The 14,170-nt window shown below is 49.8% G+C and overlaps 1 protein-coding gene across 2 annotated transcripts in view; it reads left to right on the top strand.

Annotated features, from left to right (window-relative positions):
- Nucleotides 1–12,274, top strand: part of Aldh18a1 (aldehyde dehydrogenase 18 family member A1) — a 35,116-nt gene extending 22,842 nt beyond the window's left edge. The window contains exons 13-19 of one of the 2 annotated variants that reach the window (XM_021221195.1): nucleotides 467–687; nucleotides 2,520–2,657; nucleotides 4,596–4,791; nucleotides 4,898–5,019; nucleotides 7,689–7,875; nucleotides 8,907–9,002; nucleotides 11,177–12,274. In XM_021221195.1, coding sequence (XP_021076854.1) covers nucleotides 467–687; nucleotides 2,520–2,657; nucleotides 4,596–4,791; nucleotides 4,898–5,019; nucleotides 7,689–7,875; nucleotides 8,907–9,002; nucleotides 11,177–11,358 — 1,142 coding nt within the window. In that variant the 3' untranslated portion in view covers nucleotides 11,359–12,274. The remainder of the gene's footprint in view (nucleotides 1–466; nucleotides 688–2,519; nucleotides 2,658–4,595; nucleotides 4,792–4,897; nucleotides 5,020–7,688; nucleotides 7,876–8,906; nucleotides 9,003–11,176) is intronic. The other variant, XM_021221204.1, reaches the window with a different exon arrangement.
- The last annotated feature ends 1,896 nt before the right edge of the window (nucleotides 12,275–14,170 follow it).

The raw sequence follows: 14,170 nt of genomic DNA, 5'->3' as shown, positions 1-14,170 counted from the left end.
AAAAAAAAAAAAAAAAAAAAAGAAGAAGACAAATTGCCATGGTTCTTGATGCCATCAGTTGCACGCATACATCAGCTATGTTTGATGAGTAGACTCAATGTGTCTCAGCTGGCCTTTTTATCTTTACAGGCCATATTCCAGATAGCCTGTCTTGTTAGTACTGTGGTAGATTATGTGTAACAACTACATCACAACCTCTTGTTTATTAAATTGTTAGATATAATCCCAGGCTTCCCTGGTTTGAAATGCTGAAATGTTTTAGAATGTCACGTGGTGAAAGTGATAAATGGGGGACATGAGATACAGTTTTCAAACAGTCTCCCTTCACCCTGAGGAAGAGCTATGGAAACCTGAATGTCACCGTATCACCAAGACTCTTAGTTCCTTGTCTAGCCCTACTACAGTAAAGTCGGTGGCCAAAGCCTGCCCACATCGCCCACTTTATCATGTCCCACTGCCGTTTTAGGAAGACTTGCAAGCCCCCTGCTGAAGCGCCTGAGCCTCTCCACGTCTAAACTGAACAGCCTGGCCATCGGGCTGAGGCAGATCGCTGCCTCCTCTCAAGAGAGCGTAGGCCGCGTCCTGCGCAGGACTCGGATTGCCAAAAACCTGGAGTTAGAACAAGTGACTGTCCCAATAGGTGTTTTGCTGGTGATCTTTGAGTCTCGCCCTGACTGTCTACCCCAGGTATGTGAGACCATGGCCTTGCCTGGGAATGGGTTGGGAGAAGCATATATTACCAGGAGTAGAGATAAGTCACCAGAGATGTATGTATTGTGTGTGTGTGTGTGTGTGTGTGTGTGTGTATGTATGTAAGAGAGATATGTAAGAGAGAGAAAGATCTTTTTCTTTAGCCCAAACACATCTCCACGGCACTGCCTGTTTTATTATTAAGGTGACTTATGCATTTCACCCTTCCAGCCATCCTAGAGAAGTGATGCGAACCAGCATTATAAAGCTAATATTCCCTGTCACACCAGCCTCCTGCAGGGGGGGGAGAAGAAACTCCCAGCTCTCCTGGCCAGCAGTGCTCTTTGTTCTGAGACTGGCATGTCCCTGCTAGGCTGCTGCAGTCATTCACCTGACACCTGCCTACCCACACAAAAGGACTCCATTATCTGCGCCACAGAGTAGGCCTGTAGGAACATCATGGAGCAAAAGTGCTCTGTGTAGTTAATGGAAGACAGAATGCAGCCCTCTTTAAGGGATGTGGTTGACCCGTGTCAAAGCAGCCACACCGGGAAATATGAGGTGACAGTAGAGAGCTGGCCTTGCTTCTGCCCTAAACTCTCTGAGAAATCAATAATGGATCATCTCCCACTAAGCCCTGAATGGGATAAGATCAATTCTTTATTTGTACTGGCTCCGAGGTCTCAAAGGGAAATTCTCTTTTAAAGTGGAAAGCTAGCCCGTCTCTGTGTAAGGCATCGTGGACTGTGAAGGCTACAGAGCTCTGTGGCAGGCACTCCCTGGCTGGAGCTCCCGTTAGCTTGTTCCTCACAGGACTCCCTTCCCATGGTTGCCTGTCCTCAGCCAGGCTCACTTCCCCTCTGGCCACAAGCCCGACTTGTAGAGGATCACAGTGGTGGCTGCAAAATTCATTTGTGCTAACAGAAATGGGTTCCGATTCTGTATGGCTCTGTTCATGAAATGTCTTAGCCACCCAATTCCTCACAAGGCTTTCTCCTGTGGCTGAGGTGCCTCACCTGAAGTGTAGCCCCAGACAACTACACACAAATCCTAAAAATTGCGTGTGGGGCATGAAGTGTCTGCATTGAGCTAGAGAAGGTTTGCATCACCACCGTAATGGGCTCAAGAGCCACTCAAGCCAATAGAAAGCATGAAGAATCCCTAGTCTGGAGGTTAAAATGGCCAGGCGAAGGGTTTTAGTAGCTTTTCTCAACAGCTAGGGCGATTTTCATCTAACTGAAAAGTGTTCAGAAAATCAAGTTTCTGGCTTAGGATGACTAAGCCCGTGCCTCTGCCGACTGCTTCAGTGGGACAGCTCATCTTCCCCCTGCCCTGAGCAGTGTGTGCTCCCTCAGCACGCTGCTGTCACCGTCCAGGGCTGGCACAAGCTTGAGTTCTCCACATTCTTAGGATCAGGCATGTAGAGCCCCCCGGGTCAACTCCAGGACAGCCACAGGTCTCCCCTACCACCCTCCGAGTCGGTGCAACCAGCGGGTACTTTACTGTAGAGGCCTTAAAGCATCCTGTTCCCCGCTGTAGCCGGAGTGGGGAGAGAGTGCCGTGTGACCCTGACCATGAATTTAGCATGCCTTGCCGCTGCTTCTATGGAGACCACATAGTTTAGTTCCCCAGAGTCGAGTATCTCAGAGTGTCTGCCAGCCCTGCGTTTGTAAGCTGTGTGCCCTGGAGGGTCACCACCCTTTCGGGGCTTCAGTATAAAGTGGGATAAAATGAGTTTTTCATTGACTCGGATGCTGGTGAAGGTGAGACGGACACACAGCGGTGCAGACAGCCGTCATTGCCACTCTGACCGTCTTGTCTTCCCGCAGGTGGCAGCCTTGGCCATTGCGAGTGGCAACGGCTTGTTGCTCAAAGGTGGAAAGGAGGCCGCACACAGCAACCGCATTCTTCACCTCCTCACCCAAGAGGCTCTCTCCATCCACGGAGTCAAGGAGGCCATACAGCTGGTAGGTGGCTGGGAACGAGGCTGGGCCGGCCCAGATAGGGCCACGTGAGGCCTATGGAAATGTGTAGCAAATACTGGGTTGTATGAGGCCAAGATGCTTCTACCGGCAAGCTTGGTTAGAGAGGCAACAAGTCCTGTGAACTCTAGGCCATTCTGCAGAGCCAGGCAGGTTTTCACTGGCTTGGGAGAGCTTCTGCCATACAGATGTATCCTAGTACTGCTGGGTTACTCAGTATCAATTAGACCCTCACTCTCCTTAAAAACGTAATTTTCTTTATTCCTGGTGTGCATGTGTGCATGCTTGTGTACGTGTAGTTTAGAGAGCATCTTTGTGGAGTCACCTCTCTCCTACGTTTACATGGGTTCTGGGAATTGAACTCAGGTCTTCAGGCCTGTGTAGCAAGCACCTTTACCTGCTGAGCCATATTACTGCCCCCCCCCCAGACCCTCGTTCATTCGGTTATAGGAGTGGGAGACCCACTATAGGGCTGGGTTCCTCCCATTGGTGAAGTTATGCAGGGTAATCTGACTCAGGGGTAAAGAATTCGCCAGTCTTTGGTAGAGTTTAGATTGGACATAAGCCACTTTAAGGACGTTTGTCATTAGCCCTCATGTGGTATGGGAGAATGAGAGCCTGCTGCTGCCCCTGCCACTGTGGTCACTGACCTGGCCTGAGCGGCCAGATGAGCTCTGTGTGAGCAAGTCAGGTGAGCAGCTTTCATTACCTCAGTTAACTCTCGGTTAACCATGTGAGGAAATGCTGTTCCTTCTTAGGCCCTTGCCCTAGACTGCGTGAAAGCAGACTCTGGGGTACAAAATGTGAGTTTATGGTATGGTTTGGATTTGGTTTAAGCCAGTTCTAGAGCATTCTTTTTCCTGTGGAAGGCTCCTCCCTCCAACATCTCAGGATTCCCTTCTTCCTTTTGGGAGGAGCTGACTTAGTACTCGCTCAGGGAGAATCTGGTGGGGAGATCCCAGGCTTAGGAATTCAGCCCAGCTCCTGCACAGCCTGCCCGGATGGGTCCCCACCCTCCTTCTCCCTCCCTCCCTGGCAGTGTATACTATACTTACAGTGGTCCATGCAGATTGCAGGTAGTCCACTCTGTAACTATGTCTGTGGCTATGCATGGCCGCTAACCACACGTCCCCAGCACACCACGGGGCCCTTCCTGCCCTTCCCACCCTCTTTGACTTACACTTTATTCAGTTACTTTTGTCTGTTCCTGAACTTTGATAGTGTCATCCGCAGTCATCCAAAATGTTCTTTTCCATTCTATGACTTTTGTTTATTTTTATCTTGGTGCTATTCATCTGTGTCTTTGCATCCCAAACTTCTTTCTCCTTTTCCATTGCCCAGTAGTAGTTCATTTATAACCACATACTACAGTTCATCTTTTCTTTGACCATGGGAATTTGGGCTGGCCCTGGGTATTGGCTTCATGAAATGACGCAGCTATGAACATTTTGGCACATGTATGCTTATGTGGCTGTTGTAATATGACTAGTTGGAAGACACTGACAAAACCAAAAAAGAAAATGCCTGCAATCAATGTTTCCCAACACAGGCACTTGTGATTGGTCTAGTCTGCATCCCAGGATGGAGTTTGTCAGTGGAAGTCTCGGGGAAGTGGGCCCCCTCCTAACAAGATCAGCATACCTTCCAGCGCCCACTTCTTTTAGTGATCCCGTAGCATGGTGTCCTCTGTGCTTGCCTGTCATTCACCATAGCACTCAGTACCTCCTGAGCATTTAAAAAGACTCTCTACCCTGTGTGGTTAGCTGTCCCACTGCCCTCCCTTCTGTGACTGAGCTCTCTCCAGGGACTGGCCGAGTTTCTATATCTGAAGCGCCGAGCATGGCACCACTCGAGCCCTACAGTCCTGACTCTGCAGTTTGACCAGAAGATGCCATCTTCCTCTTTGATCCTCTCCCTCTTCAGGTAAATACCAGAGAAGAAGTTGAGGATCTTTGCCGCCTTGACAAAATAATAGATCTGATCATTCCCCGAGGCTCCTCCCAGCTGGTCAGAGACATCCAGAAAGCTGCCAAGGGGATCCCAGTGATGGGCCACAGCGAAGGGATCTGCCACATGTACGTGGATTCCGAAGCCAGCGTGGACAAGGTCACCCGACTCGGTGAGCTGACCCGGGGCTCCTGGAGAATCAGGGGAAACTCTTGGTGAGCCCTCTATGCCTGCGGACCATGCACGCAGCACTCACTCTCTGTTCTTCTTCCCTCCAGTCAGAGACTCTAAGTGTGAGTACCCAGCTGCCTGTAATGCTCTGGAGACTTTGCTCATCCACCGAGACCTGCTGAGAACACCCTTATTTGACCAGATCATTGACATGCTGAGAGTGGAACAGGTATGGTGGACCGGCAGGCGAGATCAGACCGGGAGCAGCTTTGGGGCGCCTTAGGGAACAGGATGTTACACTTGCACTGTGCATGCAGAGCTGTGCTGAGTACAGAGGCCAGTAAGATGTAACCCCTGACCTCTGTGGTCGGTGGGGGGATGCCACTGATACACAGATGCCCACGGCTGCGTGTGTTACACGGCACAGCATATTCCCCCACTGCAAGGGTTCAAAGGTAGCAGGCTACATAGCACCATACAGAATGGGATCTTCATAGCAGCATTTTGTTTGGTTAAAAAAATGTTATATTTCCAACTAGGCATTCCCTTTTATGTAACTTAAAAAAAAATGCACAGAGTACTTTTGTTTCTGTTTTGAAGAGGTTTATTTTTTCCCCCTGGGGGCAGGGAGTAGGGCACAGTGTTTTTACTATTGCATTTGGTGTGTGAGAGTGTTATGCATGAATGTCTGTAGACCACATGTGTCCCAAAAGTCCAGAAGAGGGCATCAGATCCTCTGGAACTGGAGTTACAGACAGTTATGAGCTGCCATGTGGGTGCTGGGAATTGAACCGGGGACCTCTGGAAGAGCAGTCAGTGTTCTTAACTGCCAAGCCGTTCCTCTAGCCTCAGAAGTCTTTTCAAGAGTAAAAGTTATATGCTGCCACGCCTTTTCTCCACAATGTCTTCAGTTGCCAGTATAAACGCGCTTACTGAGTGGCATTCAAGGTGAGCAGTTTGAATAGCTTTCTTTCGGGTTTCGTTCATAACCTGCTATCGAGGTTGTATGCAAACATATTCGGTAAGTTTGAGGTACAGACAGGTTTATGCTGTGCTAAATTCACAGTTGCAAATGACTAGAAGGTGCCAAGGCCAAATGGACAGTCATGTCCAGCTTTGACAGCAGGTGTGAGCCTGCTGACCTCATTAGCTGGGACCCTGGTGTGGCATCCTTATGCTGGCAGGGAAAGATGCTTACTGATGTAGTGTGGCCCCAGTGGAGAACCGCGTTAGGTTTCTGTGGCATTACAGCCAAACAAAACGCCCAAGAAAAGCCATATAAAAAAGACCGTACTTAAACACGGCTACGGGGAGGTCCATACAAATCCTCAGAAGAACAGAAAACCCCTAGAATCTCTGTGTGCGAGCACAGAACTGCGTAGAGGCTGCCAGTGGAAATGTGACTCCCTAGTGGAGCCCAGTGTCTCCTCAAGGCTGCAGCTAGGTAACCTGAGAACCAACAGAGCAGCGGTTCCCTATAGTTTCCCCATAGCCTGGTACCATCCCTAACCCCTTAACTTCGTTTACTGTGTCAGAGGGCTCGTTCCCTCATGGTGGGGAGCAGCTCACCTCATGGTAGCCGGAAAGCAGAGAAGCGGGAAATATAGTCTTCCAGGACATCTCTCCAGTGGTCTCCTTCCTCGAGAAAGCTCATCTTCTACCTTTTACCCCCGCCCAGTAAGCCATCCTACCACAGAGCCACCAAGGGATTGGTCCATTCATTAGGCCAGAGCCCCCATCTTCTAAGCGTCTCTTTGGAATCAGACATCCTTATTTGACCTGGTCATTGATCCGTGCAGAGGTGAGCTTCACTAATCCCCAATCAGGTTAACAGGGAGAACTACCCAGCACTTAAAGTCATTGTTTTGAAAGTGAAAGTGCACCGCACAGAATAAAAGGGAGTCGCACCACACAACTGTCTGAGCTCAGGTGGGTAAACTAGTGGTCCATTTGACTGTTGGCTACCTGTAGATGCCAAAACTCACAGTCACCTTCACTGCACAAGAGGATGGGTGTCCTTGGCTAGAACTGAGCCCCCTCATCCTAATGAGGGCAAACCCTTGCCATCCCCAAGTGTCAGAGGGAGGACTGCCATGACAGGCTTCAAACCAAGATGAAGCAATGCGCATGTGTAGGAATTGAGTCCTCAGGGTGGTCTGATCACAGATTGGGTTCCCCAATCCTGGAGAAAGTGGAGTGCCCAACATAGTCACGGCAGGCCCTCCAGCCACCAGGCAAGACAGAGCTTGTCATAGCCAGAGCCAAGACCTGAAGGAATCAAGGCATGAACCTAGACCTGTGCAGACTCAGAGAACACGGCCTCTGTGGAATTGGACTGTGATCAAGTCCCTCAGGGACCAGCCCCGGATCCTTACATGACTCTAACCAGGAACAGGATTGGTTTGAGGGCATGAGCGGGCATGGCAGGCCAAAATCATCCAGGTGACTAGCTGGAAGCACTTAGCCCTGAGCACCCAGCCAGGGCTTCCCTGGGATGTAGGAAGTAAAGATACATCTATGGTGCCTTCTCATGAAACCAGCGCAGGTTCCACTTTATAGAGAATGAGAGATTATGGTCAAATGTTCCTTTAGTTAAAAAGCCAGAAGCCAGAGGCTTGTGTGCCCAGATATTCAGCATTCAAAGGCCTTTCCTTTCAGTCCTGCCCCAGCTTGCTCAAGGGCCTGTTGCTGGAAAAGTGGCCAGGAAGCCCTGGCCTATCACCGAGCAGAGCATCCTGATGTGTGGAGAGCTAAGTCACCCTCCAGGCCCACGAGCGGCCTGGCTGTCACTTGCCAGGGCCCTGCTGCATAACCCAGCTCCTCCTCACACAGGCTGTTACTCAGGCCCAACTGTTGTCTGATTCTTGCGGGTTTTATATTGGATTTCCTCTCTGACAGGTAAAAATCCACGCAGGCCCCAAGTTTGCCTCCTACCTGACCTTCAGCCCCTCAGAAGTGAAGTCGCTCCGGACAGAGTATGGGGACCTGGAAGTGTGCATCGAAGTGGTGGACAGCGTCCAGGAAGCCATTGATCACATCCATAAGTACGGCAGCTCTCACACAGATGTCATCGTCACTGAGAACGGTCAGTTTACAGTGATGTGGTGCCCAGTTTCTTGGCTCTGAACTACAGTTGGTGCTGTTGCTCCCAGCCCCTCCTGTCCTGCAGGAAAGCCCACTCCAGACTGACCAGTGACAGTTCTGGCATTGGAGACCATTGGTGGCTTGCTGAGTGCTCTCTGATTTATCTGTGGGTCCATCCCGGTGGCCCCCATCAGCGGGGCAGGGATAATTGGCACCTCTTTAAGGCTTCCTCTGCTTCAGAGGCATAATCTTTACCCATGCAGCTGCCCTACCGTGTAGTTCAAAGCCAGACATTGTGTCTAAACATCTGTAATCTCAGAACTCAGGAAGCTAAGGCAGAAGGATTGCCCCAAGTTGAAAGCCTACCTGGATTATATAGCAAGACCCTGGGTCCAAAAAAACAAAAACCAAAAACAATTTACAGCTGAAGTAAACCAGCACCCAGAGGTCAAGAGCAGGACAGACTCTGCACACTGCTTTATTTAACACGCAAACATGTGACATTTAGCATACACGCCAGGGCGGCTGGCGCTGAGACCTGCTGCTGAAGGAAGCCATATGGTGCCTGAGGAATTCCCAGCCAATTTACTGAAACTATGACCATAGATAGCACCAAGCAGCCGCAGTGGTAACTGACCCCTTACCATGAGGCATTGGGGTGAGGATTCCCAGGGGCCGACTGGCTTCCTTATCCACACCCCGAGAACCAGGTGATACCTTCCCTTCTCCCCCAGGCACAGAGATGTTCATACACCTGCTCAAGACCACAGAGCTAATGCCTGTGGATTTGGTCAGACCTAGACAGGCTATCCCAGCATGGAGGCATAAGACCTACAGATGGATTCCAGCTGACTGCCGCTCACAGGCCCGACCATGGAATCCGTTTTTTCCCTCTTCCCCTTCAGAGCGCTCCCAAGCCTTCATGTTTAACATGTGAGGAAAACACGTGCAGCCAGATCTGTCACCGAGAGTGACCAAAAGTGGGTGTGTTCCCCATGCTTCCTCCTCACTTGGTTTCTCTTTCCCCTATAGAGAAAACAGCAGAGTTCTTCCTCCAGCACGTGGACAGTGCCTGCGTCTTCTGGAACGCCAGTACTCGCTTCTCTGATGGCTACCGCTTTGGGCTGGGTAAGAAAGACAGGGGAAAGGAGTCCCCTTTGGCTTTCCCACTGTGGTGGCTCTAAGGACTGTGCTGAAGTAAAGACGCCTCCCTCCAGCCACGTGTGTGACCTAGATACATACACAACAGCCCCGTGTACCACCTGAATCGGTAGACATTCCCACCTGTGAAGGTGGCAGCTTCACCTGATTCCTTTTCCATAGATGGGGAAACCAAGAGACAAGTCACTTGCCCAGAGTCACACAGCCAATGTCAGATCTAGTGTGTACAAGCCTGGGCGCCCCCATTACAATGTAGGCTGGCCCAGCTCATCTGGGCTCACAAGCTGCTACAGTTCCCAGAGAGCAGGCCATTGCAGACCTACTGCTCTTGAGTGACACAGCCAGGTTGCCTCAGAGATAGGAAGCAGAACATAGGATGGAAGGTGCTGATATTGGTGCCTAAGGAAACATCATAGAGCCTAAGCACCAACGTCAGGAACCTGGAATGGAGTGTGTGTGTGTGTGTGTGTGTGTGTGTGTGTGTGTGTGTGTGTGTAGGTGGGATGTGTCATTCTGGAGCACGTGCTTAGAATGCACAGGTTCTGGGTTCACCACTGTCACAAGCACAAACAAATGTGGTTATTAGGAATAGATACCTGGTCCTTTTATCACTTACAAAATTTCCGGCTGCTTTCCCAGGGGACCATTACCCAAGCATCCAATAAGACATTGTGACACAGTTTGTAAACATTTGAAGGGCATGTGTATGTGTTATTGTTTTGCTTTGTTTTGTTTTGTATTTTTTGAGACAGGGCCTTCCTTTGTAGTACTGGCTATCCTAGAACTTGTCATATAGACCAGGCTGGCCTCAGACTCAGTTCTACATACTTCTGCCTCCCAAGCATGGGTGCTAAAGGCTTGTGCCACCGTGCCCAGACAACACTTGAGAATTTTAATCCCTTGAAGTATTTTGTCTTTGGTGTTGGACTTTTCTCTTTGGTGCCAGGGATCAACCCCATGTCCTGTGACATTGCTGTGCTACTGAGCTGTACCCTAGGCTCCCTCCCCCAGGCTTTCCGCAACATGTGATCTGCCTGGAGGAATCCCTCTCCCCAATTGTGGAGAGTATAAGGGGATGCACCACAGATGTCTTAGTCATTGACTTTTGAGTTCCTATTTATGTCACATTGGGATTCTCACTTAAATTAACTTTCACAGCCCTCCAACTCAAACACTGTAGAAAAGCAATGGCTGGCCTGTCCTTTAGTTCCCCAGCCCAGTGACTACTCCATAGTAGCAGGAGCTTGCTCTTCACTACCTTATCCCTAGGCCTGGTGTATTGGACACACTCAGGGATGTTGTGATGCATAAGGAATCCCAGCGGCCATTGAATATGGTGGAGAACACAGAGCCAGAGCCAGAAAACGCCTGGCCTCCGGAGTGAGAGGGAAGAGAAACGAGCAAGAGCTTGTCACATACTCAGTAACTGGCAGGGGCTGAGGTTCAAAGCACTCGCTGTGTTTGCAGAGGACCAGCAGCCACGTCAGATGACTAACATCCCTAACTCCAGTTCCTGGGGAGCTGACCTTCTCTTGTGGTCTCCATGAGCACTAGCATGCATGTAGTATACATACAAACATGCAAGTTACACATAGTACAAATAAAGTTTACACAGAGTAAAAATAAATGAATCTTTTTAAAAATAAATACTATTTTTGTATAATGGCCCATACCTGCCACCCTACCATTCAAGAGGCTGAGACAGGAAGATCAAAGATTTAAAGCTAACCTGGGCTATCCATTAAGACGATCTCAAAAGGGGGGAGGCGGGTTTAAGGAGTCGAACTTTATGCTAGACATTGTTATAAGCTTCAAGACATGCCCAGATGTTAAAATGGGGTCCACAATTGAATTAAACTGATGAAAATGGATCTTCTAAAACTGTCAGAATACACTTGGATAAAGGCCAGGAAGAGAGGTGACACACTGCACTGCACTGCATTGTGATCTATAGTGACAGAGGACTCACCCACATGAGTGAGGACCGTCAGCCGGCCCAGGGAAGATGGGTCAGAAGTTAGCAGAGAAGACATGCATGGCAGGCTCATGGGTGAACAGGGAGTGGGGGGTGGGGAAAGCCACAGCTTTCTCCATGAGTTTTGTTTTTTTTTTTTGTTTTGTTTTNTTTTTTTTTTAAATAGGGGCTGAAGTCGGAATCAGCACCTCTCGAATCCACGCCCGGGGACCGGTAGGACTCGAGGGATTGCTAACTACGAAGTGGCTGCTTCGAGGGCAAGACCACGTGGTCTCAGACTTCTCAGAGCACGGAAGCCTCAAGTATCTTCACGAGAACCTCCCTGTCCCCCAGAGAAATTTCAGCTGAGAGGAGTCAGGCAGCCAGGACACTTGTGCGCCCGCCGTCTGGCCCATGGAGGCGACTCCAAGATCTCCAGAGAGAACCTGATCTCGTCCCTCACTTCTTGGAAGGGTCTGCCTTCTGGGCAGTTCACCTATGCTTCCGGCTCTCCTCGGCGTTTCCAACCTTAGCTAATGTCCACACTCCATCTCGGCCTTCTTGGGTGTGTCTGTCTCTGTTACTGGGGTTGAACCTAGGGCCTTGCACATGGTAGGCAGATGCTCCACTGCCAGGCTGTCTCCCTGACCCTGCAGTCCAGTCCTAGGAAGAGAATCACTGTTGGGAGGCAGGGGCTTGGCTTTTCCCAGTCTGTTCACATCAGAGGTAGAACCTAAGGGACACATCTACCATGAGAGATAATGGACAGTCCTGGTAGCAGGAACACCTCAGTGAGGTAAAGTCTCTTGCCGTTTGACTGGGACCAGCCTTGCCATCCTCAGCCTCTTGACGTGTAATTTCATTTCTTTTACGAACGCTCATCTTTAGAAGGAGAAGACTAGGAGTTCTTAAGGAGGGCTAACTCCTTAAAACCTTTAACATTTTCACTGGAAACAGTGACTGAGACAGACTGACTGTATCCACTGGGGAGATGACCTTGGTGTCTGTGAAGTTACAGGCGCACATCCTAGACATCTGCAGTCTGTCCCCGACCCGGGGACACACGGTACCTTCAAAGTAGTTGGAATCTGAGCATCACGCTGGAGGGATGAATTTCAGGATGTTCCTACAAGTGGAAGGAAGATCTACAATTATGCTTGACCTTTTTATATGAATTATTTTGACATCCTATTCTTGACCTCCAGGACAAAGACTAGAGATTATTTTAATACTTTAGATTCTTCCCCCCCCTTCTTTTGAGAAATAAAGTTCTTATAAAAGCCCATGTGCACAGTTTTCTCCCTTATTTGTCCTTGCCATCATCTCCCCTCTCCCTCCCTGGTGACCCTTCCTGTCCTGCTCTCAGCGTGCTGTTCCTGGAAGTTGGCTTGGTGCATGAGGAGCAGTCATAGGGGAGCCATTTCAATGGAAATGGCGAAGGGAAACCTTCCAGGGAGGGAGTCCGACCTTGAAAGGAAAAGAAAACAGAACAGTGGGCGCCAAGAGTTTGGAGGCCTCTGATGATCTGGGGCTGTGTAAGACATGAACATATTTGTTTCTGTCACATCCTCCCCAGCATCTGCTCTACCATGTCACTAGCCCACATCTTTGGTTCACTGTGGCTATAACTAAATTCACTCTCCTGACCTGCCAAGTGTCTCTCAACACTTCTAATCCCCTCAACCCCTTTCCTTTAGCCCCTATTCTTAGAGTCTTCGCAACCCTGCAGTCTGCATTTCAAAGACTCTTTTTCTTGGAGGACTCCAAAAAGAAGCAAGTGTACACCGATGGGCTGCTTCTGATCCGCAGAATGGTTTTATAGGCATAAGAATTACGGTGTCGTGTGGATCGTGTTCCCAGGCTGGCTCCGGCTCTACCTCTCATCTAGACCCTTACATGGTCTGGCCTGGCAAGGCACCCAGCCTGCCTTGCCCCGTGAAGGGGGAGTTCTGACATAGCTTGCCTGAAAAGGGAATAAGCAAGATCCAGCTGAAAAGACAACACAGATTCCACAGCCAGCTCCCACCAGACAACAGATACCCCAGGAGTCTGAAATAGCAGATGAGAGAGCTGGGCCCTTTAGGAGCTTACTGTGAACACAGTGCTGCCATGTGGGCTCTGGGGAAGGTGGGTTCTGGGATTGACCGGTGGTGTGACTTACAGGCTGCAGGCTGGTGCAACCAAGGTGCAGGGCAAGGATGAAACCAGTGAGTCTGGAGCAGTGACTACTGATTTAGGGCAGAAGGCTATATATAGGTTTCAAGAAAGTATGCCCTAACCGTGGTGTTGGTATCTCCTGGAGCCTTGTTTTTACAGCATGGGACAAGGACGAGGTATGTCCTGGAAAGGGCAGGTAGAACAGACAACAGGGCTGTTTGCCCTAAGAAACCATAGTCCTGTCAATTTCCACAGATGGGAGGCCACCAGCACCCTCCCCTTCTCCATTCAAAGTGAAGAAACTGCCTAGAGGGCAGTAGGATGCAGTCAGTCTTGAAAGTGGCTCTATGTGGGTGGCCCAGTGTTTACTGGGCTGTCCTGTGGGGAGGGACATCTTACTCTGAAGCTACTCCTGTGTTCCTTGCCTCCCACCACCAGTTCCTAGACAGACCACAGAACCAACCAACCCCAAGTCTCCTGGTTCCCACAAGGGGGCAAAGGAAAAGAGTCCCTGGCACACGTGAGTTCATGGTCTTATTTAAACAGTAGTTCTACTTGGTTGTAGATTCTCTGTGATTGACAGCCCAAGGCATCACTATGGGACATACCCCCATTAGGAGATTGCTTATTAGATAGTTGACCAGCACAGGATGGGAAGGGGTTTGGCTGCCCTTCTTCTCTTATTTAATGAATCCTTCTCTCCCTGGTCTTGCCATGAGCCTGTCAGTTGGAGTGATTCAAAGCGGGACACTGCTCCCCCATTATTCTGTAATCGATGCTCACGTGATTCAGGCCTCGGCAATCCAAGCATTGCTGGGCATGTGGTTTAAATTTGACCAAATAGCATGTTGGTAGAGTTTTTAGGCAGTTATTAGGAAAAGTAAGCTCTCGTCTCCTGGGGCCATAAAGTCTATTTCAAGGAGATTAAAGCTGATTGTGCCCAGTCTGCTACTGTGTAGGGAGAGTTTGTGGAGGTCATCCGGCAGAGAAGCCAGAGGCTGTGTAGTGAGCCCAGCTCCTTCCG

Source organism: Mus pahari, chromosome 1, assembly GCF_900095145.1.
Source record: "Mus pahari chromosome 1, PAHARI_EIJ_v1.1, whole genome shotgun sequence".
Taxonomy (NCBI): domain Eukaryota; kingdom Metazoa; phylum Chordata; class Mammalia; order Rodentia; family Muridae; genus Mus; species Mus pahari.
Note: the sequence above shows the minus strand (reverse complement) of the source record. Positions and strands in the feature narration are given on the sequence as shown.